At 36.1% G+C, this 27,021-nt stretch overlaps 1 protein-coding gene across 10 annotated transcripts in view; it reads left to right on the top strand.

Moving 5' to 3' along the window:
- PRDM2 (PR/SET domain 2) overlaps positions 1-27,021 on the top strand; it is a 207,843-nt gene that overhangs the window by 129,186 nt on the left and 51,636 nt on the right. For 9 of the 10 annotated variants that reach the window (XM_043991794.1, XM_043991791.1, XM_043991795.1 and 6 more), the window contains 2 exons: positions 7,414-7,527; positions 15,484-19,936. In XM_043991794.1, coding sequence (XP_043847729.1) covers positions 7,414-7,527; positions 15,484-19,936 — 4,567 coding nt within the window. Of the gene's footprint in view, positions 1-7,413; positions 7,528-15,483; positions 19,937-23,389; positions 26,528-27,021 lie in introns of those variants that run through there. The other variant, XM_043991792.1, reaches the window with a different exon arrangement.

Below are 27,021 nucleotides of genomic sequence, written 5' to 3'. Positions count from 1 at the left end.
AAAGTGATGTACATGACATTCCAAATGTTTATCTTTTAAAGTATTATTTTTGTATATCATTGTGTGTCTTCTAAGAGTGTTTACTATGTGCCAGCTGCTATGCTAACCATTTAACAATTTTTATCTCATTTGATTCTCACCACAACCCTGGGAGAGATGTGCCATTATCATTCCCATTTAACAGATGATGAGATAAGGAAACCAAGGTGAATAGAGATTAAGTGACTTGTGCAGGGTCACACAGTTTATAAGTGACTAAAGCTGGATTTGAACTGAAGTCTGACTGACTCCAGGCCTGGTACTCTCTGTCATACCAACTAACTGCTGGCAAGCCATTGAGGGAATCAAAATTCTATGTGTCTGTATATTTGGAATTCTGTATCTGTTAGATTTCTAATTCTACTTTCAAATGTTTAATGAGACTTAACATGTGGAACATATTTTATACTTGAGATAGTTATGTTTTCCTCTCAGAGTATTCCCTTCAGTGGTATTTTTGAAGTAACATTTTGTTTTCTCCTAAAGAACACCTAACAGTTTCAGCTTCTTGTATAAGGGCTATTTTTATTTCCATTTCTTGAAAGTTTTAGTATACTTTGACTTAGGTTAATAGGAGTTGTTGTACTGAAATATACTTTATTTTTGACTAATACAGATTATAGTATTGTGGTTAATATAAATCATCACACTGAGTCTTTTAAAATGTAGAGTCTTTTCCTCACTTTTTTTTTTTTAAGTGAGGCAATTGGGGTTAAGTGACTTGCCCAGGGTCACACAGCTAGTAAGTGTTAAGTGTCTGAGTCTGGATTTGAACCCAGGTACCCCTGAGTCCAGGGCCAGTGCTCTATCCACTGCACCACCTAGATGCCCCTTTTCTTCACTTTTAATACTTTTAAAATGAATTGACAGTGATTTTCACCTGATCAGAGTTTATGGTATGACTTAGCATGTCAATGTTCAGCTGTGATTTGTGGGCCTGGTCTTAGCCTTTGTGCCTAAGTTTTCTTCTTCAGTTTGAAAATTCATTATCTTAAATATTTGACATATTCAGAAATGACCCACATTTGGAGTGAGTACAATCTTTTGCTCCTGGTTTGTATAATGGGATTGCACCGTTAGTTTATTAGCAAACTCCCAGTGTTGCTTTAGTTGTTGGTAAATGTCAAGATCTTAGAGAAGTTTAGCATCACTAGACATTTATTATGGCTTCTGGTTCCCGCTAGAACTGAAGAATCTTGGCAGTATAGACCGAACAGCTTGATCAAGACTGTTCCTTGAGTTTCTGCAGTAGGGAATGGGCATTGATAGATATGCATGGACTTGAGGGTGTGGTCCACATCAGGTCATCCATGTATGCCTTGAAGCATCATGGGTCATAATACTTGATTCTTCTTGTCTTCTGAGAAATGAGTAGTCTATAGTTTTCTTAGTATGCCATTTGTAAAAAATGTTCATTTAGCATACATTTCTTGAATGTCCACTCTGTGTAAGGTCTGGTGTGGCCTTCCTTTGAAGCCAAGATGAAAACCAGGCCCTTAGATTTCATTCTGCTTGGTTGATAGAACCCTCTACACAATAGATAATTAAATCCAGATTATGGGGGAGGTAAAGGACACTAATATCTATTCATGTATTAGAAACATGGCAATGAGCTATAAGTTTTTTAGATTTTTGGCAAAGGAGTAGGATTTTGATTCTCAACAACAGATGAAGAAGCCTTTAGACTTTATGCAATTATTAGTTACAATGAAACGAGTAATAATGTTACATATATCATTTGTCAGAAATTATTTTGGCAAATTCTCTTGTTTTTCATGATATATTTTGATCAATGATAGATCATAATGTCAAAATAATCATTTATATATATGGTTTAGGCTTGCCCATGTGGTCGACAGGGCCTTTTCAATCAGAAAAAAAATGTTGTAAAATTTGGAGAACCAACAGAGACTCTGTGTAGAATGGAGATATAGGGAAATGATTGAATGCGTAAAATTGAAATAAAAGGTAGAATCCTGTTTTTGCTTGTTCCCTTCTTCCCTCCTGCCTCCACTTCTCAAACAACCAAACAACAAAATCCAAGAAGTGCCAAAGAGTTAAATTTTGAGTTGAGACAAAGTCAGAGGCTATAGTTATTAATTTAGAAAGAGAAGAGGTTTCTTGAGGAGAGATCAAAGAATAGATTGTTAATAAATTAGAAATTGCTTGAGTTAATTCTCTAATGGAGAAAAAAATTGTTAAATTTATCAGCAAATCTTCAAGAGAGAACTGAAATAGATTGTAAAAAGTGTTAAGCTTTATTTTAATTTCTTATTGAAAAATTTTTCTTTTTTGTTATGAACTTAATTAACATCAATAAACGTGAACATTTTAATATATAGTATAAAGAAAAAGAAAGGATTGTGTATGAAACTGAACTTGTTTAATTTTGAAAGTACAAAATTTCACATAGTACTTAAAAATAATATTTATTTCAGTTCTTTGAAAGAATACAAAGTATTTCTCAGATATCTGAAAGAATCCTCATATATTTACACAATATTATCCTCCCTTGTTTTTGTTTTTTTAAAGCAGAATATTCATAATCTTTTATGGATCTTTCAAAGATTAGTATTTATCTCAAAATAGTGTTAAATATTTTTTAACTTGCTATGTTCTTTGGATTTCTGCAGAATTAGATGCCTAGAAGTGTATATTTTTCTAGGCTTATTATTCTATTAGTACATCGTGTTTGTTTTTTTTTTAATGTGATAGAATAACATCCATATCTTAGCCATTTATATTGCTCTGTAGCTGGTCAGCCTATGTTTCCCAGCACTAGTTCCTAACATGTTACCCACGGACTTCTAAGTATTCTGTCATTTGTTACAGAAAGTGTAGTGTCATGGAGAGAACTCAGCTTGAAGTTAGGAAATTTGGGTTCAAATCTACCTCTTTTCATTATTATCTGTATAGGTGCTTTTTTTTTTAAATACCCACTCTGAGTCTAATTTTCTTTTTATGAAGAAAGTACTTTTGTAAACTGTAAACTGCTGCTAAAGTAAGTACTCTGAAGAAAAAAGATTTGGTGATTCCTTGAAGTCTGGCTGGAAGGTTTTAGGAAAGGAATGTTAAGCAAATTCCATTAAATATGTAGGGCTTGTCCTGGAAACAAAACACTATGAGGCATGAAGAAAGAAAAGAAATAGAATATGAATTAGAAAGGGATAAAAGCCACAACATACCAAGTCCTGCTAATTTGACTTAGTTTAAGAGAATTTCATATTTTCTTTCCTTTGTGAACATGTTGTATTTGTTTATTGAATATTTATCTTCATGCTTTTAGCGTATTCTTTCAACTTACCAGAAACATTGTATTTGAAATATTGTCTTCTAAGGTGTTTGCTTTTTATTTTAGAATGATATGGTATCACCAAAGATGCAATTAGTATTCTCAGAATACTCTCTTCACTTTTGTTATTGAAATATTGAGTTGTACTGAACCCAAAGTGGAATCCCATAGGACCCTTTGAATGTCTTACAATTCGATAGTGAATTATTCATAATTGCTCTGCATTTGATCTTGAGCCCATTGTGCTCTTTTCAACTCATCTGAATCCATACTTCTGTAGTTTCACTTTGACAATTACAAGTAACTGTACCTTAGCCAAAAGGTACCTAAGTTTACTCTATTTTCTAAGTAACTAAATCGATTTCCTATGAAGTGAAAGCATATTTGGGGGGGGGGGGGAAGAAAAAATCAAATTGCCAGTATCAAAAATGAAAAGGGTGAATGTACCACCAATGAAGATGGAATTAATACAATTATTAGGAATTATTTTGCCTAAAATTATATGCCAGTAAAACTGACAATCTAAGTAAAATGGATGAATATTTACAAAAATATAAACTGCCCAGCTTAACAGAAAAGGAAATAGTAACGCAATCTTAGAAAAAGAAATTGAAAAGCCAGCAATGAACTCCGTAAGGAAAAATCCCCAGGACTGGATGGATTTATAAGTGACTTCTACAACATATTTAAAGAAAAATTGATTCCACTACCATATAAACTATTTTTTAAAAATAGATAAGGAAGGAGCTCCTATCAAATTAGTTTTAGGACACAAATTGGTTTTAATAACTAAACCAGGGAGAGCAAAAACAGCAAAAAACTACAGACCAATTTCCTTCATGAATATAGATGCAAAAACTTTGAATAAAATACTAGCAAGGAGATTGTAGTAATATATTACAAAGATCACACACTATGACGGGGGTAAGATTTAAATGAGAATGCAAGGCTGATATAATATTAGGAAAATTATCAGCATAATTGACTATATTAATAACAAAAGCAACAAATCATATCACAAGATGCAGAAAAAGTCTTTCACACAATACAAGACTTAATCCTATTAAAAACACTAGGAAAGCACAGGAATCAATGGAGCCTTTCTTAAAATTATTAGTATCTATTTAAAACCCAAGAACAAAGCATTATCTGTAATGGGGACAAAATTGAAGTAAGAATGCCTATTATCATCACTGTAAGTCAATATCATACTAGAAATGCTAGCTATATTAATAAGACAAGAAAAAGAAATTGAAGAAATAAAAACAGGCAGTGAAGAAATAAAGCTATCATTCTTTGCAGATAGTATGATTTACTTCTAGAAACTTAGAGAATTGACTAAAAGACTAGTTGAAATATAATTAACTGCTTCAGCAAGGTTGCAAGATATAAAATAAACTGACATAGAACATCATTTCTATGTACTACCAACAAAACCCAGCAGGAAGAGATGGAGAAGTTCCATTTAAAATAACAGCAGCCTATAAAAGATATTTGGGAGTCTACCTGCCAAGACAAACCCTGGTATTATATGAAGACAGTTACAAAACACTTCACAGAAATCAAGACAGATCTAAACAATTGGAGAAATATTAATTGCTCCTGGGTAAGCCAAGCCACTATAATAAAAGTGACAATTTTACTTAAGTTAATTTACTTAGTGCCATACCAAACTACCAAAGAATTATTTTATAGAGCTAGAAAAAATAGTCAAAAAATTCATTTGGAAGAACAGATATTAAGAATAAGAATATCAAGGGGAAACGATGAAAAATAATTTCTGAAGGGAAGCAGCCTAGCAGTTCCAGATTTCAGATTCTATTACAAAGCAGTAATCATCAAAATAATCTAGTATTGACATATAAATAGAGTGGTAGGTCAGTGGAAGAGATAAAGTATATAATACATAGTAGTAAATGACCATAGTAATCTAGTGTTTGATGAACTCAAAGATCCAAGTCTTTGGGGTAAGAACTTGCTATTTGACAAAAATTGCTGGGAAAACTGGAAAGCAGTTTGGCAGAAATTAGGCATAGATCAGCATCTCACACTGTGTACCAAGATAAGATCAAAATGGCTAAATGATTTAGATATAAAGACTGATAATCATAAGTAAATTAGAGGGACATGGAAGAATATGCCGGTCAGATCTATGCATAAAAGGAAGAGTTTATGACCAAAAGAGATGGAAAGGATGACAGGAATTAAAATAGATAATTTTAATTACATGAAATTAAAAAAGTTTTGTACCTGGTAGGTCAAAAGTTACAAAATCACAAAGGGGTTTCAATATTTAGTATCTCTTTTTTTGTTTTTAATTTGCAATACCATAGCATCACATACAGTATATATGGGGAGTTAATATGTGTGTATATGTATATATACATAGGATATAAAGAAAAGTAATTTTCAAAAAGCTATGACTTTTGGCCCTTCGTGACTTTTGGCCCACCTTATATGAACAAAACCAATGCAAGCAAAATCAGAAAGAAAACAAAAAAACTATAGCAGGTTTCTTTGACAAAGTCCTCATTTCTCAAATATTTAAGGAACTAAGCCAAATTTATAAAAATAAGAATCGTTTCCCATTAATAAATGGTCATAGGATAGGAAAAGGCTAACAAAGCTGTCAATAGTCACATGAAAAATGCTCTAAATCACTACTGATTAGAGAATTGCAAATTAAAAAAACTCAAGATTACTTCATACATATCAATTGGCTAACATGACTGAAAAGGAAAATGCCAAATGCTGGTGGGGATATGGAAAAATTGAGATACTAATGCACTGTTGGTCGAGTTGTGAAAAGATCCATCCATTCTGGAGCAGTTTGGAAGGTCTATGAAACTATGCATATCCTTGGACCCAGCAGTACTACTACTAGGTCTATTCCAAAGAGATCATAGAAGAGGGAGGAGGACCTATTCGTACAAAAATATTTATAGCAGCTCTTGGAAATTATGGGGATGCTCATCAGTTGAGGAATGGTAAACAAGTTGTGTCATATGATTACTTATGTGTCAAATGAATACTATTAATGATGAGCAGGATGATTTCAGAAAAACCTGGGAAGACTTATACGATGTTATGCAAAGTGAAATGAGCAAAACCAGAGTATTGTATACAGTAAAAGTGATACTGTAATGATGATCAACTGTGAATGACTTAGTTACTCTAAGACAATGAGCCAACATAATCAAGGATCCATGATGAAAAATCCAGTCTACCTCTAGAGAGAGAACTCAATAACAGATTAAGCATACTTTTAAAAAACTTTGTTTATTGTTTTATTTTGTTTATTTTCTTTTGCCACATGTATGAAGTTACATATATAATTGAAATCAAAGTACTTGCCTTCTCAAGGAATGGGGAGGGGTACGGGGGGAGAGAATTTGGAACTCAAAATTTAAAAAAAATGTTTAAAAGTTTTTGACATGTAATTTGGAAACATCTAACAAAATAAATAAAAATATTTGAAAGCCCTACATTTGTCATTTTCCACTGCTCAACCCCTGTTTATGAATTACCAGTATCATATGGTGCTGCATGGGGTAGTGCTGTTATCATGTTTTCTTTTCCATTGTTTGAAATCAATATCTTTACTTTAATAGCAGATTTTATGTATTTTTAAAAACTAGGCTTAATGGGGCAGCTAGGTGGTGCAGTGGATAGAGCACTGGCCCTGGAGTCAGGAGTAGCTGAGTTCAAATCCGGCCTCAGACACTTAACACTTACTAGCTGTGTGACCCTGGGCAAGTCACTTAACCCCAGTTGCCTCACTAAAAAACAAAACAAAACAAAAAAAACCAACTAGGCTTAAGTACAAAGGAAATTAATTTCTCTGAGTCCCTCACTAAAGCAAGTACAACAGGTTTCTTTTAGTATTTATATTTGACTTCTTCCACTCAGCTTTTTATATTGGTAATTTTTTCATTACTTTCTTTAAGAAATTAAAGTAGTTATTGTCCAGAGTTAGGTAGTTTTCCAGTATTGGATTAATAATTGTCACCTCCTTTTCACTGTTTTATGCCACTTATTAAAGTCAAGAATAGCAGTGGAACATGGATGTCTTTGTTTTTCAGGGAAGAAAAAATCCCAGGAGGGTAAAAATAAGGCAAACAGGACCGGAGACAAAGCAAAACTAAAGAAAAGTGAAACTGACTCAGCTTCTGCGAATATGAGGGATTCTGAAGAAGGTAAGTCTTCTGAGACTGGACTTTAAAATGTACCTTAAAAAAAAATAGAAAATAAGACTTGACCATGTCCGACTTGTTAATTGTTATTTCTTGTACTGTTTGGTGTTGTCTTCCCGAGGACTTTTCAAAGAACAATAATGGGACAATCTAGCTTTAAAAGTTTAAGGGGTTGTTTTAATTACTTCTGGTGATCTAATTTTAATTATGCCTAGATAGTAAGAGATGGTATGGGAAGTAAATAAAATATATCTTCTTGGAATCCAGAAGACCCAAGTTTGAGGAATGCCTCTGCCACATATAGTTGATGTGACTGACCATATATAGATCATGTAATTTCTCAATGTACTAGGCAGTAGCCAAGACTATTAGTTACAGAAGGGTTGTTGCTTTTTAGGGAGGTTCAACACTGATGAAATCATGGATCTAACAGCAGCAACAAGAAGCTTAGATATAAATGTATTTATATAGAATGAAACCCTTTCTTCCTTAAAGCAAACAATGGTGAAGGAATAAGGAAGGGGAATCAGCATTTATTAAGTATCTACTGTGTATCAGGCCCTTTCCTAAGTGCTTCATTTGGTTCTCACAACAATTCTGGGATGTGTAGTCATTATTATCATCCCCATTTTATAGTTGAGGTAGACAGAGGTTAAGTAACTTGTCCGAGATCACATAGCTAGCGTGAGGCCTGATTTAAATTCAGATCTTCTGATTCTAGTCCTTATGCTTTATCTACTTAGCTGCCTCTGAAGAAAGAAAAGGTCTGTGTCAATGAAATTATTCAGCAACTTAAGTAGCATCAAGCATTTTTTCATTTTTACCATCTGTGAAGCCATTTTGAAACTTTAATATTCCTTATTGAAAACTTTTTGTTACTGTAGCCCTAAATATATTTAGTACTTTGGCTCTTTCAGATAATGTGGTTCTAAAAATGGTGGAAGTGGGTTTTGCTTCACATTTCCTAGAATGATAGGAATTAGACCTTAGAACGGAGAAATCTTAATGATCTTTTAGAGCACCCCTTTTTTGAAAATGAAAAAACTAAGGCCCAGGGAATTTAAGTATAGTCAGTCTGTCTTTCTCTGTTACATGTGCACATGCACACACACACACACACAGACACACACATACTCACACACACACAGCAAGAAACAGGATTTGCACCTGGTGCTTCTGACTCCATACCTGATACTCATTCTACTCTCCCATGCTCTATGTTAAGAAACTGCCCTAAAGGTTACTATTCTGGGTACACTAGAATGCTAGCCTCCCAAATGAGGCATGATTGTAGAATTCCTTGGGAAGGTGGAGCTACTGGTTTATAGTTAGATATGTTGAGCTGGATAATAGTAGGGAGATATAGTAAGGTGTTTTCATTTGTTATGCAGTAAATGAAGACAAAAGGAGTAGCTTGCTCAACTCCTCTTTGTTTATATGGACTCTAAAATGGGGTTGGTCATATGAATGATTTTCAGATTCATTTGCAAAGAACAACTCTGGAAGCCAAGTCTCCTTTTACAATCATTTCCTTAATATTATCATTGGTGGTGACATATATAGGGGATTGTAAATCTACATAATGAGTTGTAAAATGCACACAGGCAATCTCACTTCTAGATTAGGGGACTAATCAGAGTAGGAGCCATGGATTTTGCTAAGAAAACTGTCTGAACAGGAGAGAGAGAGAACATTTTTCTGCTCAATTTTGTGACAGAATTTTCAGCTGAAAAATGCTGTTTTAAAAGGTTGCCTTCAAAAGTACTGGTTTTTCTAATGTAACATTTGATTTCTGAAACAGTTGTATCTCTGACATGAGAAATTTAGCTAATATTCAGTATATTTTTGCAACTCTGTAAAGCATTTATAGTACTTTACTGAATATACTGTATTCTATTTAACAAATGATGGATATGAGGAGTAAATAATTCTGCCATGTCTTTGTGCTTGAAACATGTTTGTACCCAGTATTCTTTCTAGGGATAGAAACTAAAGAACCTGTTTCAGATGCATGGAGACGTGTTTTTTTGTTTGTTTGTTTTTTGGGGGTTTTTTTGTTCTCCTTGGTAGTTAGTAGAGCTGAACAGTTTTTGGCCTTTATTACTTTGTACACTTCTGTATCTTGAGGTGTTAAGTACCAAGTCTGGGATTGTTTATTTAAACAGCACTTTATTTCCTCCTTAACCTTTTGCCCACATAAAAACCAAATTATTGTTGTTGTGTAACTGAGCTATTGATAGAAACCCCAAATTTGAAGAGATTATTTTTATTTTCTTTTGTCTCTTTTTAGCAGCATCCTCTGGACATTTTGTTGAGAAAGGTCACATGAACCTCTATTTGAAAGTAGCACTATTGGACTATTTTCCACATTTTGTGGAAATTCATGGAAATGGAATTCATGAAATTTGCCTTGGGGAAGAATAGCTTGCTTTTTATTTAAAGGAGAAAACCACACTGTTAGCACATACATTGACTCCTTAATTCTTCATTTATAACCCAGTTTTCCCCGTTATCTGATGTACCTAGTACTTTCTTCCCATAATCCCCTGGTGACTGTGTCCTGCATTCCCACTCTGTAGGTATTCTCTGAACATGCAGAACTAGTTTTCATTCCTCAATGATCTTTGCATTGGATTAATAATATAAATATATTAAAACAGGAAGAAAAGCAAGGCTGATATAACTAGTAAAAAGGAGAAACTGACATAAATCAATAGGGATGGCAATAGTTGCAGGGGTTGGATGTGTGTTTTCATTGCTATGGGGAACTTCTTGATGAAGAAACTTGTAACAGCAGTGCCCGTCTGTATCTTCTCAGCAACTTATAGTCTTTAAGATTTGCCAAAAACCTCAAGAGATTAAGTGACTTGGCCAGGGTCATAGAGCCAGTGTGGATTAGAGGAAGGGGCTGAATGAATACAGGTCTTAAGGGCTCTGAAGCTATGTCTTTATTCACTGCATCTTGTTGCTGCATAAATGAATAATACAACTTCAGTAAGAGTTCCAGGGATCTGTTATTGATATGGACACAGATGGTAATCCCTAGTTTCCTTTGTTAAACTGTTTTTTAATTACTGTGACAGAAGAAATTCATTACTTTCCTGGCAGTCTTTTTGGCCTAATGTGTGTTGATACCTCAGTAATAATGCCATATATTTATTTCTTGCTTTTGTTAAAATAACTTAGAAAATGCATAACTGTCTTTTGAAGAAATTGGTTTTAGAGGGTCCCTTCTTCAATTCTGACTATTAAAAGCTGACAAAATCTTTACCAAGCAGGACAAATATAGAAATTGGTGTTTCAGATTCATCAGTGTACTTTGAAAGATGTCAGATATAGATTCAAAGCTAATTATTTTACAAGGCTTTTTGACTTATGGAATGACTCAAGAGGACAAAAGGCCAGATAGGAGAAGAAAACAAATCTTGTCCTGTGTGGGTAAAAAGGAAAAAGAAATGTGAAACTGTAAGTATTTTAAAGATTGAGTAATTAGAAAGTCCTCACTTAATGAAATCAGGTTCAGAAAGACAGTGAGAAAAATGTAAATCAGGCATCATTTTGGAATCATTTTAAGTAAACCCCTGAGGGTGGCTCCCCTTTTATATCAAAATGACAGTTTTTAGAATATATTGGAAGTATAGTAGTGGTTTTTATGATTTCTTGGGAAATATGGATTAATGGGTTAAAAAGGCCTAGTTCTTGCTAACTTGATAGTCTCTCTTCTTTGTCCTTTTCTGAGCCACCACGCCTGTCTCCTTTCTCCCTGCCAATCAGAAATGTCTTGAGTTCTTCCTAAATCATTGATGTAGGTGTCTGAATTTCTGTGAGATGGCCTGAGTACTTTCTATTGCTCCTGTTATTCCTTGTTGTGACAATATAATACTTTGCCATTCATCAGTAATGGGTACTTCACAAATTTCTGGGCCTAAAAGATTTCATTATTTGGGGTGGCCTGCTTTCTGTTGATGAACTTCTCTGAGCTGAGCTAGACTTGTTCTTAGTTGACAAAAAGTGTCTGTTGCCAGGCTTGTATTCAAAGCCTTTCTGGTTTTAGAAGGAACTGCTGTAAGTTTGTGTTCTCTCCTGGCATAGCCTAGGAGAACCCAACATCATTACCATGGCATGACTGGATTAATACTGACAATCCTAGATGGTATGCAAGGCAGAAGGTATTTTATTCTTTTTATAGATTTGGAAAGTGAGGTAAGTTGTCCAAAGGTAACACAAATATTAAATGACAGCTGGGACTTGAAACTCAGTATTCTTTTGAATACCCCATGTTGCCTTTCCCCCAAATCATAAATTTTGACTAGCTTTGCTTCTTTTTTTCTCTGCATACTCATGCAATACGATTTTAGACTTGAGGGAGTCCTCTTCATTTTCTTGGAGATCATAAAACCCTAAAATAACCAAGTATTGAAAAATGAAGAGAAGTATATCTATATATGACTGTCCTTGGGTATCTGTGTGTATTTGTCTTAATCTAATCATGATTTCCTTTAGATGATTTAAAATATTTCTACTTTCTGCTATTTCTTCCATTTTCGTAACAAAATGACATTTCTATACAAGGAAGAGGTTAGTGTGCCCAGTTTGTACAGTAAAGGTCTAAGTGTTATGAAAAACAAAGGGCCCAAATGGATGATGGAATTGATATCTCTTCAATATTTTATAGTCTCTTATTTTTCTATAGTAGCAAACACCATCCTCTGGTCCTGGTTCTGGATACTCAAATGCAATAATTTAATAGATCTTTTGTCTTATCCCTGGTTTTATCCCTGTTATTTATACCTTTTTTCTTGGGAGAGATTGCAAAACATCCAATATTTGAATCCTGATTCTGCCACTTCTTCTCTGTGAGACTTTCGGTAAATGGACCTTGTTTCCTAATCTGAGACATAAGATCAGTAGTCCCATCTATTACTAAATTTATGATCCATACCTTCTTTTTTTTTTAATTTAAATTTTTTTCTTTTTTAGCAACAAACATTTCATTTTTTCCAGTTACATGTAAGAGTGGTTAAGATTTAGAGTTCCAAATTTTTCTCCCTCCCTTTCCTTCCCCCTCCACAAGATCGCAACCAAATTATATATGTGCAGTCCACAAGTGTTCTTTTTATCAGTTCTTTCTATTGGGGATGGATAGTAAGCTTCCTCATTAGACCCTTGGGATTGCCTTGGATCATTGCATTGCTGAGAGTAGCTAAGTCATTCACAGTTGCTCATTGAATAATACTGCTGTCACTATGCACAATGTCCTCCCAGCTCTGGTTACTTCACTATACATCAGTTCATGAGTCTTTCCAGGTTTTTCTGGGATCATCCTGTTTGTCATTTCCTATAGCACAAGACCATTCCACCACAATCATATAGCACAGCTTCTTCCATCATTCCTCAATTGATGGACATTCCCTTGATTCTCAATTCTTAGCCACCACAAAGAGTTGCTATTTTTTGTACAATTTTCCCCCTTTTCTCTTTTTCATGATTACTATTGTTAACTGTTTCCCTTCCATCCTATTCCCTTCCCCATGATATTTATTCTATTATCCATCTTCTATCATCCTGTCCCTCTTTAAAAGGGATTTGCTTCTGTCTGTCCCCTCCCCAATCTGCCCTTCCTTCTTTTGCCCCTCTCTCTTTATTGCCTTCCCCATCTATTTTCCTGCAGGATTAGAGAAGATTACTCCACCCAATTGAGTGTGAGATCCATACCTTCTCATTGGATCCTAATTCTACTTTTTTTGGATATCAGTGTGATAGGTGGACTGTCTATCATCATTCACCTTTACAACTTAATCAACTACCAACTTTTTTGTTTGTATACATCTTTAGTGTTATCTTTTCTTCTTAGGCAGAAGTCATTGTTGGTAACATGCTGTGTGGCCCATTGGTGTTAACTCAAATAGAAATGAGGTTGGGATCACTGACCTACAGGCTGCATATTGACTTAGTTTTAAAATGTAGTATTATTTATTGCATTTTTGTTTAGTTTTTGTTAAATATTTCCAATTACATTTTAATCTGCTTTGGGCCTGTTTTGTTGGCTGCATGTAGCCCTTGGGGTGTGTCAGTCTGACATCTCTTCTGTAGCTTATAACGTGGCATTCTTCCCCATTATTAATAACCATTTGGGGGAGAAATAGATATTTTATATTTAAATGGACTTTTTTTGTTGTTCCTGGAAAGAGGATCAGAAATATTTGTTCTTGGACTTAAGACAAAATTCTGCCTGAATGGATGTGTATAATTTACATTTCCATTAAGGAATCATATTGTTGGCACTTTGCTTTGAAGTCCTAGAGTTTTCCATTTGGAATCCAAGGATTCCCTTTCCAAAGCAAGCCCAGAAAAAGATTTCTGGAACAAAATAGTTTACTGTACAGAAAAATACTGTACTGACCAACAGTAGTAATTCTGCCTTCTGGTTCTCTAGGGTTTTAGGAGCTAATGAACTTGGTGAATAAGGTAGATTCCATCATCGTGAAAATAATTTTCTACCAACTTGAAATTAGATAAATAAATGCAAGGAATGAAAAAAATAAAATGCAATGCTGCCAGTATTTAGGATGTGTGTAGCTTCTTTACAGCAAGGTACCGATAGCCGCGTTGATTCTTGTCTTAATTTGAAGCCTTGCTTATTTACATGTTCTATTAAGTAAAAGAATAGAGAAAAGTTCTGCTTATAAGAGTATTGCTGAGGAAACACAGTACAGAAGATTTTACACAGATCACAAAAGCTATACCATCTCTTCCCAAAGGAAATTGAAATACAGGGAAGAAAAATCCTACTTTTCTTCTCAAGTCACCTCCTCCCTCTTTTCCAAGAGAGCTCCTTTCCTCCTTCTTGACTGAGTAAATTGATGACATGTTAGTAACTTCTTTTTTCTTTCTTACTTCAAACCTTAAAATGTTGTGTTGTGTTTTTTTTAACATTACCTCCCTGCCTCCCCACCAATCTTGTTCTTTTTCACTACAGTCTCAAAATAAGATATTCCTTCTTGCCAAGGCCAAATGCTCTTTTTTGCCCTTGGTGAGCTTGTCCCTTTGATTAATCCCTTCTCCCTACTTTGATTGCTTTTTTCCTTCACTGCCCTACTAATATACCCTGGTCTCCTTCCTCTTTTTTTTGTTTTGTTGTTGTTGTTGTTGTTGTTTTTGGCAGGGCAATGAGGGTTAAGTGACCAGGGTCACACAGCTAGTAAGTGTCAAGTGTCTGAGGTCAGATTTGAACTCAGGTCCTCCTGAATCCAGGGGCGGTGCTTTATCCACTGCGCCACCTAGCTGCTCCGGTCTCCTTCCCCTTTAAAAATCACTCACTGACATGATCGTGCCATCTCCTTAAGCTCTTAGATTTTTTTCTCTTATTAAAAAAAAAAATCTATACTTTCTGTATATAGTTCCTAACCTTCCACTCATTTCTCTTCCACATCCACTAATGATTTCACAGTTGTTAAATTTAATGACTATTTCTTCAATCATCATTATTCATAGTATCTTTATCTGCAGTTTTTGATCCTAGTGGCCATCTTTCTGGATAGTCATTCTTCCCTTGGTTTTCATGGCACACTTGTGTCTCACTATTCCTTCCCAGATTCCTTTGCGTTGCCATCATCTGCCTCTCATCTCCTAAGCTTTGATACAGATACTCACTAAAGAGCAGTAATGGGAAAGAAACTTTGGGCTTGAGGGTTCTAGTAGCCATGTGTCTGAGGGGAAAATCACTTAATCTTCTCATCTTTATAATGAATTGTCATGAAGATAATGTTTTGTAAGCTTTGTGGTTCATTAATGTGAAATAGTTGTTATACAGTTCTGTTAGTAAGACAGTAGAATTGAAAGAATTATGTTATTGGCCTTGACTTTAAATATTCTTTTATATGCTAGTGGTGAAAAGAATATTTAAAGTAATATGGAATTATTTCCAAATGTCTAACATTTCTTCTTTATTCTTTCTAGGGCCTAAAGAAGAAGAAGAGAAGCCTTCAGCTTCAGCAGTGCTCTCTCTAGAACAGACAGCTGTTATTCAGGAGATGGTAAATCAAGATGCGCTTCCCAAATTAATAATCCCTCCTCCTGTCTCTGAGCCTCAAACACTGCCAGAAGGGACACCTGAAGTAGTACATTGTGGATCAGATGACTTAGAGGAGGAAGAGGAGGAGGATGAAGAGGAGGAAGAAGAGGAGGAAGGGGAAGAAGATGCTAATATGCCAAATGAAAGTTCTGAGAGAGAGCCAGAAATAGGGTGTGAAGAAAAGCAAGGAATATCAGAGGAAAATACAGGAAATACAACAGAAGAAAATCTAGATGGCTCTCTTGAAGTAATGCCAGTTGTCAAAATCCCTAAAACAAAGGGGGATTCCAATGGTGATGTATTTGAAACATTCATGTTTCCTTGTCAGCATTGTGAAAGGAAGTTTACAACCAAACAAGGACTTGAACGTCACATGCATATCCATATATCTACTGTCAATCATGCTTTCAAATGCAGGTACTGTGGAAAAGCTTTCGGTACCCAAATTAACAGGAGAAGGCATGAAAGACGTCATGAAGCAGGGCCAAAAAGGAAACCAACACTACAACAGCCTGATGACATAGACAGCCCAGCGTTCGGAGATGATAGAAGTCTTCAAGATGAATCAAATGCTTCCAGTCTTTTGCAAGATTGCATGATTTTGGATTCAGAGAGAGTTTCCCAAGAAATTGCTGTTTCTTCTGTTGCTGAAGAGAATGGAGACCTCAAAGAACTGCATCCATGCAAATACTGTAAAAAGGTTTTTGGAACACATACAAACATGCGGAGGCATCAGCGTAGGGTTCATGAACGTCATCTGATTCCTAAAGGAGTACGGAGAAAAGGATTCTTACTCGAAGAACCACAGCTTCCAGCAGAGCAGACCCAGCCGACTCAGAATGTATATATAGCCAGCACAGAGCTAGAAGAAGAAGGAGAATCAGATGATGTCTACATTATGGATATTTCCAGCAATATCTCTGAGAATTTAAATTATTATATTGATGGGAAAATTCAGTCTAATAGCAGCACTAGTAATTGTGATGTGATTGAAATGGAGTCTAATCCTGCAGACTTGTATGGCCTAAACTGTTTGCTTACTCCTGTTACAGTGGAAATTACTCAGAGTATAAAGACTTCTCAAGTGCATGTAGCAGAGGATCTTCCCAAGGACTCCTCTAGTAGCACAAATAGTGATTCAAAGAAGCGGAGAACCACTAGTCCACCTTTTTTACCTAAAATAAAGGCAGAAACTGACTCGGAACCTATCACACCATCCTGTTCCTTAAACTTACCTCTCAGCATATCTGCTACAGAGACTGCTCCTTATCATAAAGAGAAAAGTGTTTTTTTGTCTTCAAAGCTCAAACAACTTCTTCAAACGCAAGATAGTAACAAGCTAACAGCAGTTATATCTGCAACAGACATCCCTAAATTAGGTTCCTCTGTATCATCATCTTCTTCTATTTTGCCTGTATCATCGAGTAGATTTAAGCGAAGAACCAGCTCTCCTCCTAGTTCTCCACAGCATAGTCCTGCTCTTCGAGATTTCGGGAAACAGAGTGAGGGCAAAGCCGCATGGAATGATTCACCTGTTAGTTCTAAAATACCCAAATTAGAAAGCCACAGCAGTTCACCTGCCTGGAGTTTATCTGGTAGGGAAGAGAGAGATACTGTGAGCCCTTCATGCTTTGATGATTACAAAATGTCTAAAGACTGGGCAACTAGCACCACTTTTGGTAACGTATGCAACCAGCAGCCCCTGGATTTATCGAGTGGTGTAAAGCAGAAGTCTGAGCTTATGGGAAAGGCTCAGGTCCCTTGGGAATCTGTATTAGATCTTAGTGTGAATAAGAAATCTTGTGGTGACATGGATATTAAGGAATACAAAGAGAACAACTCAGTTCAGCCTACCTGTAGTGGCATAAAGAAGAAGAAACCAACCACCTGCATGTTACAAAAGGTTCTTCTCAATGAATACAATGGCATAGATTCAAGCTTGGAAAAGGCTCCAGATGAAAATCGGAGCCCAAGTCCTTGTAAATCACTAGATCCCCAGCCAGAACCTGATCTCGACCCGGATTCTAGTTTATCTGCCCCAGTTGCTCATTCCTCTCCTTGCACTTCTCCATCACCTCTACCACAGACTTCTGTGTCTTCTGCTCAGTTGCCTCCTCTCCTGATTCCAACAATTCCATCTTCTCCTCCACCTGGCCCACCTGTATTAACTGTTGCTACACCTCCTCCACCTCTCCTTCCTACTCTTCCTTTACCACTTCCAGCTCCATCTTCCAGTGTTTCTCCTCCTTCATGTCCCTCACCACTTTCTAACACCACTACACAGTCACCACTTCCCATTCTCTCACCTACAGTGTCTCCATCAGCATCTCCTGTTCCATCTGTTGAGCCTCTGAACTCTGCAGCTTCACCTGGGCCACCTATACTTTCTTCTTCCTCTTCCTCCTCCTCTTCCTCCTCCTCTTCCTCCTCCTCTTCCTCCTCTTCTTCCTCCTCCTCCTCCTCCTCCTCCTCCTCTTCCTCTTCATTCTCATCTTCATCTTCATCCTCTTCCCCATCACCACCACCCCTCTCAGTGGTTTCATCTGTTGTTTCATCTGGTGATAACTTGGAAGCACCTCTCCCTCTGTCTTTCAAACAAGAAGACACAGAGAATGAGGATCAGAAACCAAGTGACGATCCACAGACATCAGGTGAACAGGATATTGTTCAGGAAACATTCAGTAAAAACTTTATTTGTAATGTTTGTGAATCCCCCTTTCTTTCTATTAAAGATCTAACCAAACATTTAACTCTTCATGCCGAAGAATGGCCCTTCAAATGTGAATTCTGTGTGCAACTGTTTAGGGACAAAACAGGCTTGTCAGAACATCGTTTTTTGCTGCATGGAGTTGGGAATATATTTGTGTGTTCAGTCTGTAAAAAAGAATTTGCCTTCTTGTGCAATTTGCAGCAGCACCAGCGAGATCTCCATCCAGATAGGGAGTGCACACACCATGAGTTTGAAAGTGGCACTCTCAGGCCCCAGAATTTTACAGACCCCAGTAAGGCCAAGGCAGACCATGTTCACAGTCTACCAGAACATCCTTTAGAAGCTTCTAAAGAGGAAGAGGAGGAGGAGGAAGAGGTAAATGATTCTTCAGAAGAGCTTTATACTACCATAAAAATAATGGCTTCTGGAGTAAAGTCAAAAGATCCAGATGTTCGACTGGGTCTCAATCAGCACTACCCAAGCTTTAAACCACCTCCATTTCAATATCATCACCGAAACCCTATGGGCATTGGGGCTACAGCCACAAATTTCACCACTCACAACATCCCACAGACCTTTACTACTGCTATCCGCTGCACCAAATGTGGGAAAGGTGTTGACAACATGCCTGAATTACACAAGCATATCTTGGCATGTGCTTCAGCTAGTGACAAAAAGAGGTACACACCCAAGAAAAATCCAGTACCACTGAAACAGACTGTACAACCCAAAAATGGTGTGGTGGTTATAGATAACTCTGGGAAAAATGCCTTTAGACGTATGGGGCAACCCAAAAGACTAAATTTTAGTGTTGAACTCAGCAAAATGTCCTCTAACAAGCTCAAACTAAGTGCACTGAAGAAGAAAAATCAGTTAGTTCATAAAGCAATCCTGCAAAAAAATAAATCTGCCAAGCAAAAAGCAGACTTCAAAAATAACGATTCAGATTCTCACTCACATATTTGCCCTTACTGTGATCGCGAGTTCACTTATATTGGAAGCCTGAATAAACATGCAGCTTACAGCTGTCCTAAAAAGCCAATTTCTTCTTCCACCAAAAGAAGTACTTCTCATTCGTCTAAGAAAGGTGGGATCTCATCACCTGCAAGCAGTGAGAAAAATAGCAACCAGCGAAGACGGACAGCTGATGCTGAGATTAAAATGCAGAGTATGCAAACCCAGTTAGGTAAGACCAGAGCACGGAGCTCAGGGCCCACCACAAATCCATTGCCCTCTCCATCCTTTAGAGCAAAACAGAAGGTAAAATTCGTACCTTCAGCAAAATCCAAAAAATCAAGCTCCTGTTCTCTGAGGAACTCTAGTCCTGTAAGAATGGCCAGAATGTCTCATATGGAGGGGAAGAAATCGAAAGCAGTAGCCAAGAACCATTCTGCTCAGCTCTCCAGCAAAGCATCCCGGAACCTGCATGTCAGGGTACAGAAAAGCAAAGCTGTTTTACAAAGCAAGCCTGCTTTAGCGAGCAAGAAAAAGTCAGACAGGTTCAGTGTCAAATCTAGAGAAAGGAGTGGAGGGCCCATCACTCGAAGTTTGCAGCTGGCAGCCTCTGCAGAACTCACTGAAAACAAGAGGGAAGAGAGCAATACAAAACAGGAGCTCAAGGACTTCAGGTAAGCCATTCTCTTTTAGTGGAGGAAGTCCCCATTTCTGTTAATATCTTTAAATCATATAACTGGAGCACTTAAAAACAATGCTTACTGCAGAACTTGAAGGAGAATATCTGTGCCTTTGGGTGTTTGAATGGCCAAGTTTTATTATTTCATCCTGCGGATTTATGAAGTAGCATCATTTATAGAAAATAGCTGGTTGTAAGTAGAGTTGGAAATGTGCCACTAAAAGAAAACCAGAAATTGAGTGGAAATGTTCTTCCTCATTTGTGACTTAGAGTGTTTCTGCTTTTACATACTTTAAACATGATTCCTGGCCTTGTTGAGTATGCTGGCTGCTTCTTTTGGTGACAGTAATTTGTTTGCCTGCTGCCATTCACTAGGGGCATTCTTATTGCTCACCATTTATCATTTGAAGTATTTACCATATTGGTAATGCATTTCCCCAGTGCACCTTTTTTGGGCTGGGAGGCAAGATAAGGGTAAGATAGGCTGTGAAAACTTGGAATGGGACAGCAATACAGGAAACCCGAGAACTTTTCTAGCCTTTGTTTGTTTGTTTGTTTGTTTTTCTTAAAACAACAGACAAGTCAACTTGCAACAGGGTCCTTGTTTCCCTGTTTCTAAAATTTGAGTATCTTAACCAATTTTAGTGTCAAAGGTTTATGTTCTATACTGAAGAGTTTTGTTGAAAACCAAAATGATTGTGGTACTTAATTTTGCCACATTAAGATTCCTCAGCTTTATGATGTTCAACTAGGGGGAAAAATATGGAGTTGACAAACACATTCTTGGGATCTGGTTAGTAATCTCCTATGAGAGATTATTCATTCATACACTCAGTAGCAGATATAATGCCCAAACTTCTTCGAAATGCTTTTTAAGCCTTTTGAAATGGTGCTGCCTAACCTGTGGTTCCAGAATTTCATTCTGGCTCCTTGTTTCTTCTTACTCTGAGAAGAAAACTGCCTTGGACTATTAAGTGAATTAGGGATTGTAGTTGAATGACGCGGTCAACTTTGGAACATAAAAAAAGTACCATTATGTATCATTGTACATTTGTTCTAACAAAGTATTTGTGCCCTGGTAGGGTTTATGCTATACCATGGCTCAGAACAGAGAAGGAACCATTAGAAGAGGCATTAGTTAAATAACTGGCTAAAACAGTTAAAAGCCACTTTGATGAGTAAGCTAATTGTGTATTGTAAATATTCAACCACATTTGTTCAAGAGCCATGACCTACATATATGTATATATGTGTATTATAAAAACATATGCACATATATATGTATATACATATACTCTTAAATCCACAAAAATGACATATTTTATCAGTAATCAAAACTAGTAAATGCAAAAGGTCACATAGTGGATGCATCTTTGTTGAGGTCAGTGACTTACATTTTGAGGTGAAGCCACCTCTTTAGGAGGTTTGCTGAGCATAAATTCTGTTGTATGTATGTTTTCTTCTGCATACATTCATGGTTGGGAACAAGAATAGGCACAAGTTCATGAATTTGTTACGAGTTCAAGCACTCCCATGTAATTAATCCTTTAAAATACCTCCAGTATGTGCCTCACATAGCTCTTTGGGGGGGGGGGGCTTATTTGAATGTTTTCTAAAGGGAATTGCTGCTTTTGTGCTAGATCTAATTTATGTGGTTTTGAATGGAAAGTTGATCTGAAGAAAGCAAATTATAAAAAGCAAAAATAATTGTTGGAATAACACAGCGACACCTGTATTAATAAAGTATAGACTTCAGTGGAAGTTATGGAAAAACTATTTTGAATAATCTCCCTGAATAGTTATTCAATAGTCCAAAAGGTCCTGTCAGAACACAGCATTATTCATTTTGCTGTGGTTTACTAGTACTTTTCTTTATGCTCAATAATTAGTTGAGGGAGTATTATATTGTTGGGTTAGAATTTGGTGTATAGAAAGATGTACACATTTAGATAATGAAAGTAAAACACTGGATATAGTTTTCCACTTAACAGGTATGAAATGAATTTCTCTTCCTGGGTCATGTATGTAATTGTGTTGATGAGTGAATCCTAAACAGTCAGACTTTCAGTGCTGGGGGCTTGCCATGTAGCTGACCATAAATATTGTGAGGTGTTCTCAGAAAAAAATAAAATGTTTACAGGGAAATGGAGACCTGATTGTTAAAAAGTGTACTTTGTGGGCAGAGGTCACTTTTTTTTTTCTAAGCTCTATCTGCTGAATGGCAACTCCAAACATTGGTTTCCTGAGTCATTTTCTTAAAGTATGGTAGCTGCTTTTGATTCTATAGCCCAGATAAATATTTATTTGAATTGAATTGGAAACCAAAAGGATTTTCTCCTTTAAAAACAAAAATACTCTTTCCTTTCAAATGCTTTTCAGCTTCTAAAATTCTTTCTAATGAAAACTTTGAATCAATGAAAGGCAGCCATTGTATGGAATAAAGTTATCTTTATCATAATTTTTGGGTTCATACCCCAGGCACCATCACAAAGCAGCATATACCTTCCCCTTTTTTCCTTAAAGGTATAATTATCAGAGATTTTGCTTTGTTGTTGCTTTTCAATTTAAGGACCAGTTTATAGTGACAACTCCCCTCCAACACACCTACACCCACATTTTTTCAACTTTTTTGTTTGAAGCTGACCATTTTAATTAGTCATACTTTTTTGTTCAGCATCATGAATGGCTCAGCAGAATCTACTTGTTACTTAAAGTTACCTACCACACAAGCCAATAAACCAATCAGAGTGTGAAGAGGAAAAAATGGCTAAGGAAATTTAATAGCACAAAGGACCAAAGGAAACCATGTATCACCATTCTTTGGCTTCCCCTCTACCTATCACACTTCTTGCTTAATGTAATGAACTCTTTGTTTTAATGCCATTTCCATAGCTAGGTGTTGGGACCTTTCCATCGCATGCTAAGTAATTGGGTCTGCAGCCCAAGATTAATTTCCAGTGCATCCAAGATAAGCCGGATGAATGCTCATAGGGAAAGAAGTGCGTTTTTCTTCTCCTTCCATCTTCATTCCAGTAAAGATACACTTGAAAATCTTTGTGAAATAAATAGATCTGGGCATAGTTAAGAATAACTCATATTCTTTTATGCATAGACTTGCATAAGAAATTATGTTGACTGCTTAATTAATTGGAGATCTTGTAAGTTTGAGAGAATTTAAATGTTAGGTTTCCAATGTTAACTTGATGCAAGGAGAAATAGATTTTTCCATGAAAATCTGCTGATATAACAAGCAATTATTTGTTGACTCCTTTTAGTTTCTTTTTTTGGTCAGAAATTTTAATTCCTAAGTATATCGTCAGACTCATTTACATCACTGTCTTAATACTGTTTGTCTTATGGTCTGCTCACCTTTTTCTTTTTAAGCATGTTCAGTTCATAAACAGGTTATATTATTTTGTCATTTATCTTCAGTTTTCTTATTTTCTAGGAACCTCCTGTAAAAACAAAACAAAACAATCTTAATTGACAAAGTAAAGCTATTGCATGCTCAACTTAGGATAAGCACTACGACAATGGATATGAAATCCACCAAGCTTTCAAGACCGGTTGAAGCTGACTCAAAAAATCTTAAATCCAACCGTGATTGCCTGCAGGCTTTGTGCTAATGTTGTTAGTGTCAGGCATATGTTTCTTCCCGTGGCGCCTGATGCGTGCTGGGCTACAGGATGATTCAGAGATGCAAAGAAAAGGGTACTGTAAAAATGGGCAGAGGTGAACTGAATCTGTCATCACTGGACCGATAACTCAGATTTTAGTGTTGCCCTGCTTTTGTTGAATGGCACAGAGAAAGACAATTTGAATTTATTCTTGCAAAGCAAGTTCCCTGTTTTATCAATAGCGTCTTGTAGATTCAGGGATGACAAATTCTTATGCACTCATTTTAAAGTATTTTGGTCACATTGTCTCGATGCCTTCTTTTAAATGAATTAGTAGAAGGAAAGGAATTGAAATTGTCAGGATTCTCCCTACCCCATTTCGTTTCTTTTTTTTTCCCCTATCACGTGTGGATTGCCAGCATAATTTTGAGGAAACCAGGTTGAATTTGGACTCTTTTATGCATTTCCTAATTTCCTGTTTATGTATCCAAATGGAAACTATCCTCTACAGATTATTACCTGGCACTAATTTATAACTAGAATATTATTGGATGCTGTGCAGCATTTTATTAATGCACAGGATAAAAGAAAGCAGGTCTGTCTAAATGTATGCCTCTACACATAAATATTAAATGAATTTACTGTACCAGGTCTTACACTTCACTCTCTTATTGAGATTAAAAGTAACAAATTGGTCTCCTTAAGTATATGACTGTTGGGAAATATTTTACCCTGCATTTCTATGATGCCCTTTTCAGAAAGGGTCAATGACTGAGTTGGTGGAAATGGCTAGTTTCATTCGCATACTCTATTTGTTTTTGACTTTTAAAAGTAATCTACCTCTTAAAATTTGTAGTTTAATACTTGTTTGGTGAATTTGTGCCACTTTAACTCTTTCACTATCATTCCCATTTTGTTACATTTCTGTTATGGGGACTTTATGTTGAAATATTGTATAAAGCATTTGTAGCAGTTTAAAAAATAAAATATTTAAAATTATTTAAATGGTTTTGGACACTTCAATTGTATTATATGTGATTTACATTTTACATTAATTTTTTGTTTTATTTTGAGTTGTTAATCTGGAGAGTGTGCCTGTATTTGAAGTTTGCTGTTAGTTACATTACTGTTTCTTGTTGAAGAGTGATCTAAAGACTATTCTAATGCAAACATTAAAATTTACAATTTGATGTACAAATGGGGTTGTCCCTTTGCTTTTAACCAATGTACTATTGACAGAAAGTTTAAGTACAGGTAGAAGACTAAAGAGTCGTGCTTGCTGTCCCCCTCATCCCGCAGCATGAAATAAATTTTGTGAACCTTTCAGATTGATAAAAAGATCTTTTATGCTGTTGCAAACACTTAATGACCAGCTAGATGGGCTCTGATGATACGTTTTATATAATTGTAACCAATAAAGTAAACTTTCTAAACACTTGTGAAAGGCTTTCATTTTGTGTAGAAATCCAGACAGTCCAAAAGAAAACAAGGTACATGGCAGAGGACTTTTGAAAGCCTGCGTTCAGTAAGAGCAGTGCAATAAAACAAACAAAAACAACAACAACAAAACCTACCCCACAGTTTTTTTCTCTCTCTGTGGCATTGAGCTAAAGATGTATTAATTGAGACACTGCACCAAATGGTGACTGCAGTATAATAGCATGGTGCTAATGAGGACTCTGTGAACTATGAATGTCTGCAAGACAAGTGAATTTCATACACATAGCACTTGTTTTAAACATTGCTCTGTTTTATTCTTGTTGACATTTTACCTTTAAAAAAGTTGATGTAGTAATTTTAAATTATATGAATCTCATGAAACTAGGAACAATTGTAACATGTTTAATATTTCCAATGGCTATATTTACACCTGCTTTAAAAGCTCAGTGCTACTCAGGCAGAAAGGGAAGTTAAAAATAGTGGCCTAGCTATTCTGTGCTATATAGCCAGGTTTCTGCCTAGTGGAGATGATCCATAGTATTAACAGTGTACCTGTTTCACTGAAACTTACTTAGTATATACTAGTGACATACTGTTTATTCTTTCATCTGCTTGACTGCCCATTCCGTAGAACTGCCTCAGACCCATTACAGTTCATATGAATAACTTCTGTGATCCTTGGTATGCTTTTAATACTCTTCTGCATTTGGCTAATTGTTGGGACGAATGTTTTCCCTTTGATCAACTTTGGAATTACCTTGCCCACTGCGAGCTTGCCCTGGAATACCATTCAGTCTAGATCTGCAGATTCCTGGTGATAATGTAGTGGACGTCAGGACAGTCTTCTTACTCGCTTTAAGCCTAGTTTATTGTGCCAATGCATCCTGTTTTTAGCTCCATCCAAGTTAAATGTATCGCTGGAATTCTCTTTAAGGTCCTGGAACTGATTCTTTGCTGTAAAGGATGCTGACAGAAGGAAAGCACTACCAAGAATTGAGATATGGGTACCTTTTTGACAGTAAGGCTCATTAACTGGGGTGGCTGGTTTGAATCTCTTTAGACTTAAAAATCCGAAGACTTAAAAAACTTTTCATGGAAGGAGCATGTCCTTGTTGGTATTTTAAAGTGTCAATTTGTGGTGTTCATTACAAATTCATCTTTATTCTCCTTGTTCTCATTTGAATGTTAAAAATTTGCTTTCAAGCAAAATGAGCTATGGATTCAATCAAATGTTGCTTGATGGTTGTTTTTTTCCAAATTTTTTTTTTAATCTGAGTTTGGTGGTTTTATTTTTGTAACTTAAAAAAAAGAACAGGTGAGGGTTTTAAACCTTCAGAAGGATATTTGCAGCATAGTGGAAAGAGTATTGGACTTGGAAATGAGAGGCTGGGATATTTGAATCTCATTTCTGACACTTCCTAGCTGTGTGACCTTGGACAAGTAACTTTAATCCTCAGCCTCAGTTCTTTGATGTGTAAAATGGGGATCATACCTGGATAGTACCTACCTCACAGGGTTGTTGTGAGGATCAAATGAGTTAATGTATGTAAAATGTTTTGCAAACTTTAAAGCACTATTAAAATGCCAGTTATTAATAATAAACTGTAGATGTCATACATGCATTATTTTTTTTTTGCTAAAATAACAGCATACTTAATGGCTTTAACATTTTGTTTATTGTATCTCTTTTATTCCACTTTATTTACTTTTTAAATCAGAATGCAAACTATCAAAGATGGGCCACCTTGAAGGTGAAATAGGAACAGTGGGGAAGCAAGAAAGCAGAATAACCCTGATATGGTCAGGAAAACAGAGGATGAAATGAGAGTGATTTAAAGATAATGCTGTTAGTAGAAAGTAGTTTCCTTTTCCCTCTTTAGGCCATCCGTATCCTTTCAAATTGTTGAGACAGCTGCTTATGTTCCCTTTTATCTTTGGTACCATCACTTTTCAGATATATATTCAACCTTGCCTCTGCTGGCTTTCTAATAACACCCCCCCCAGGCTATTAATTGATTACTAA

The sequence above is a fragment of the Dromiciops gliroides genome, chromosome 3, assembly GCF_019393635.1.
Source record: "Dromiciops gliroides isolate mDroGli1 chromosome 3, mDroGli1.pri, whole genome shotgun sequence".
NCBI lineage: Eukaryota > Metazoa > Chordata > Mammalia > Microbiotheria > Microbiotheriidae > Dromiciops > Dromiciops gliroides.
Note: the sequence above shows the minus strand (reverse complement) of the source record. Positions and strands in the feature narration are given on the sequence as shown.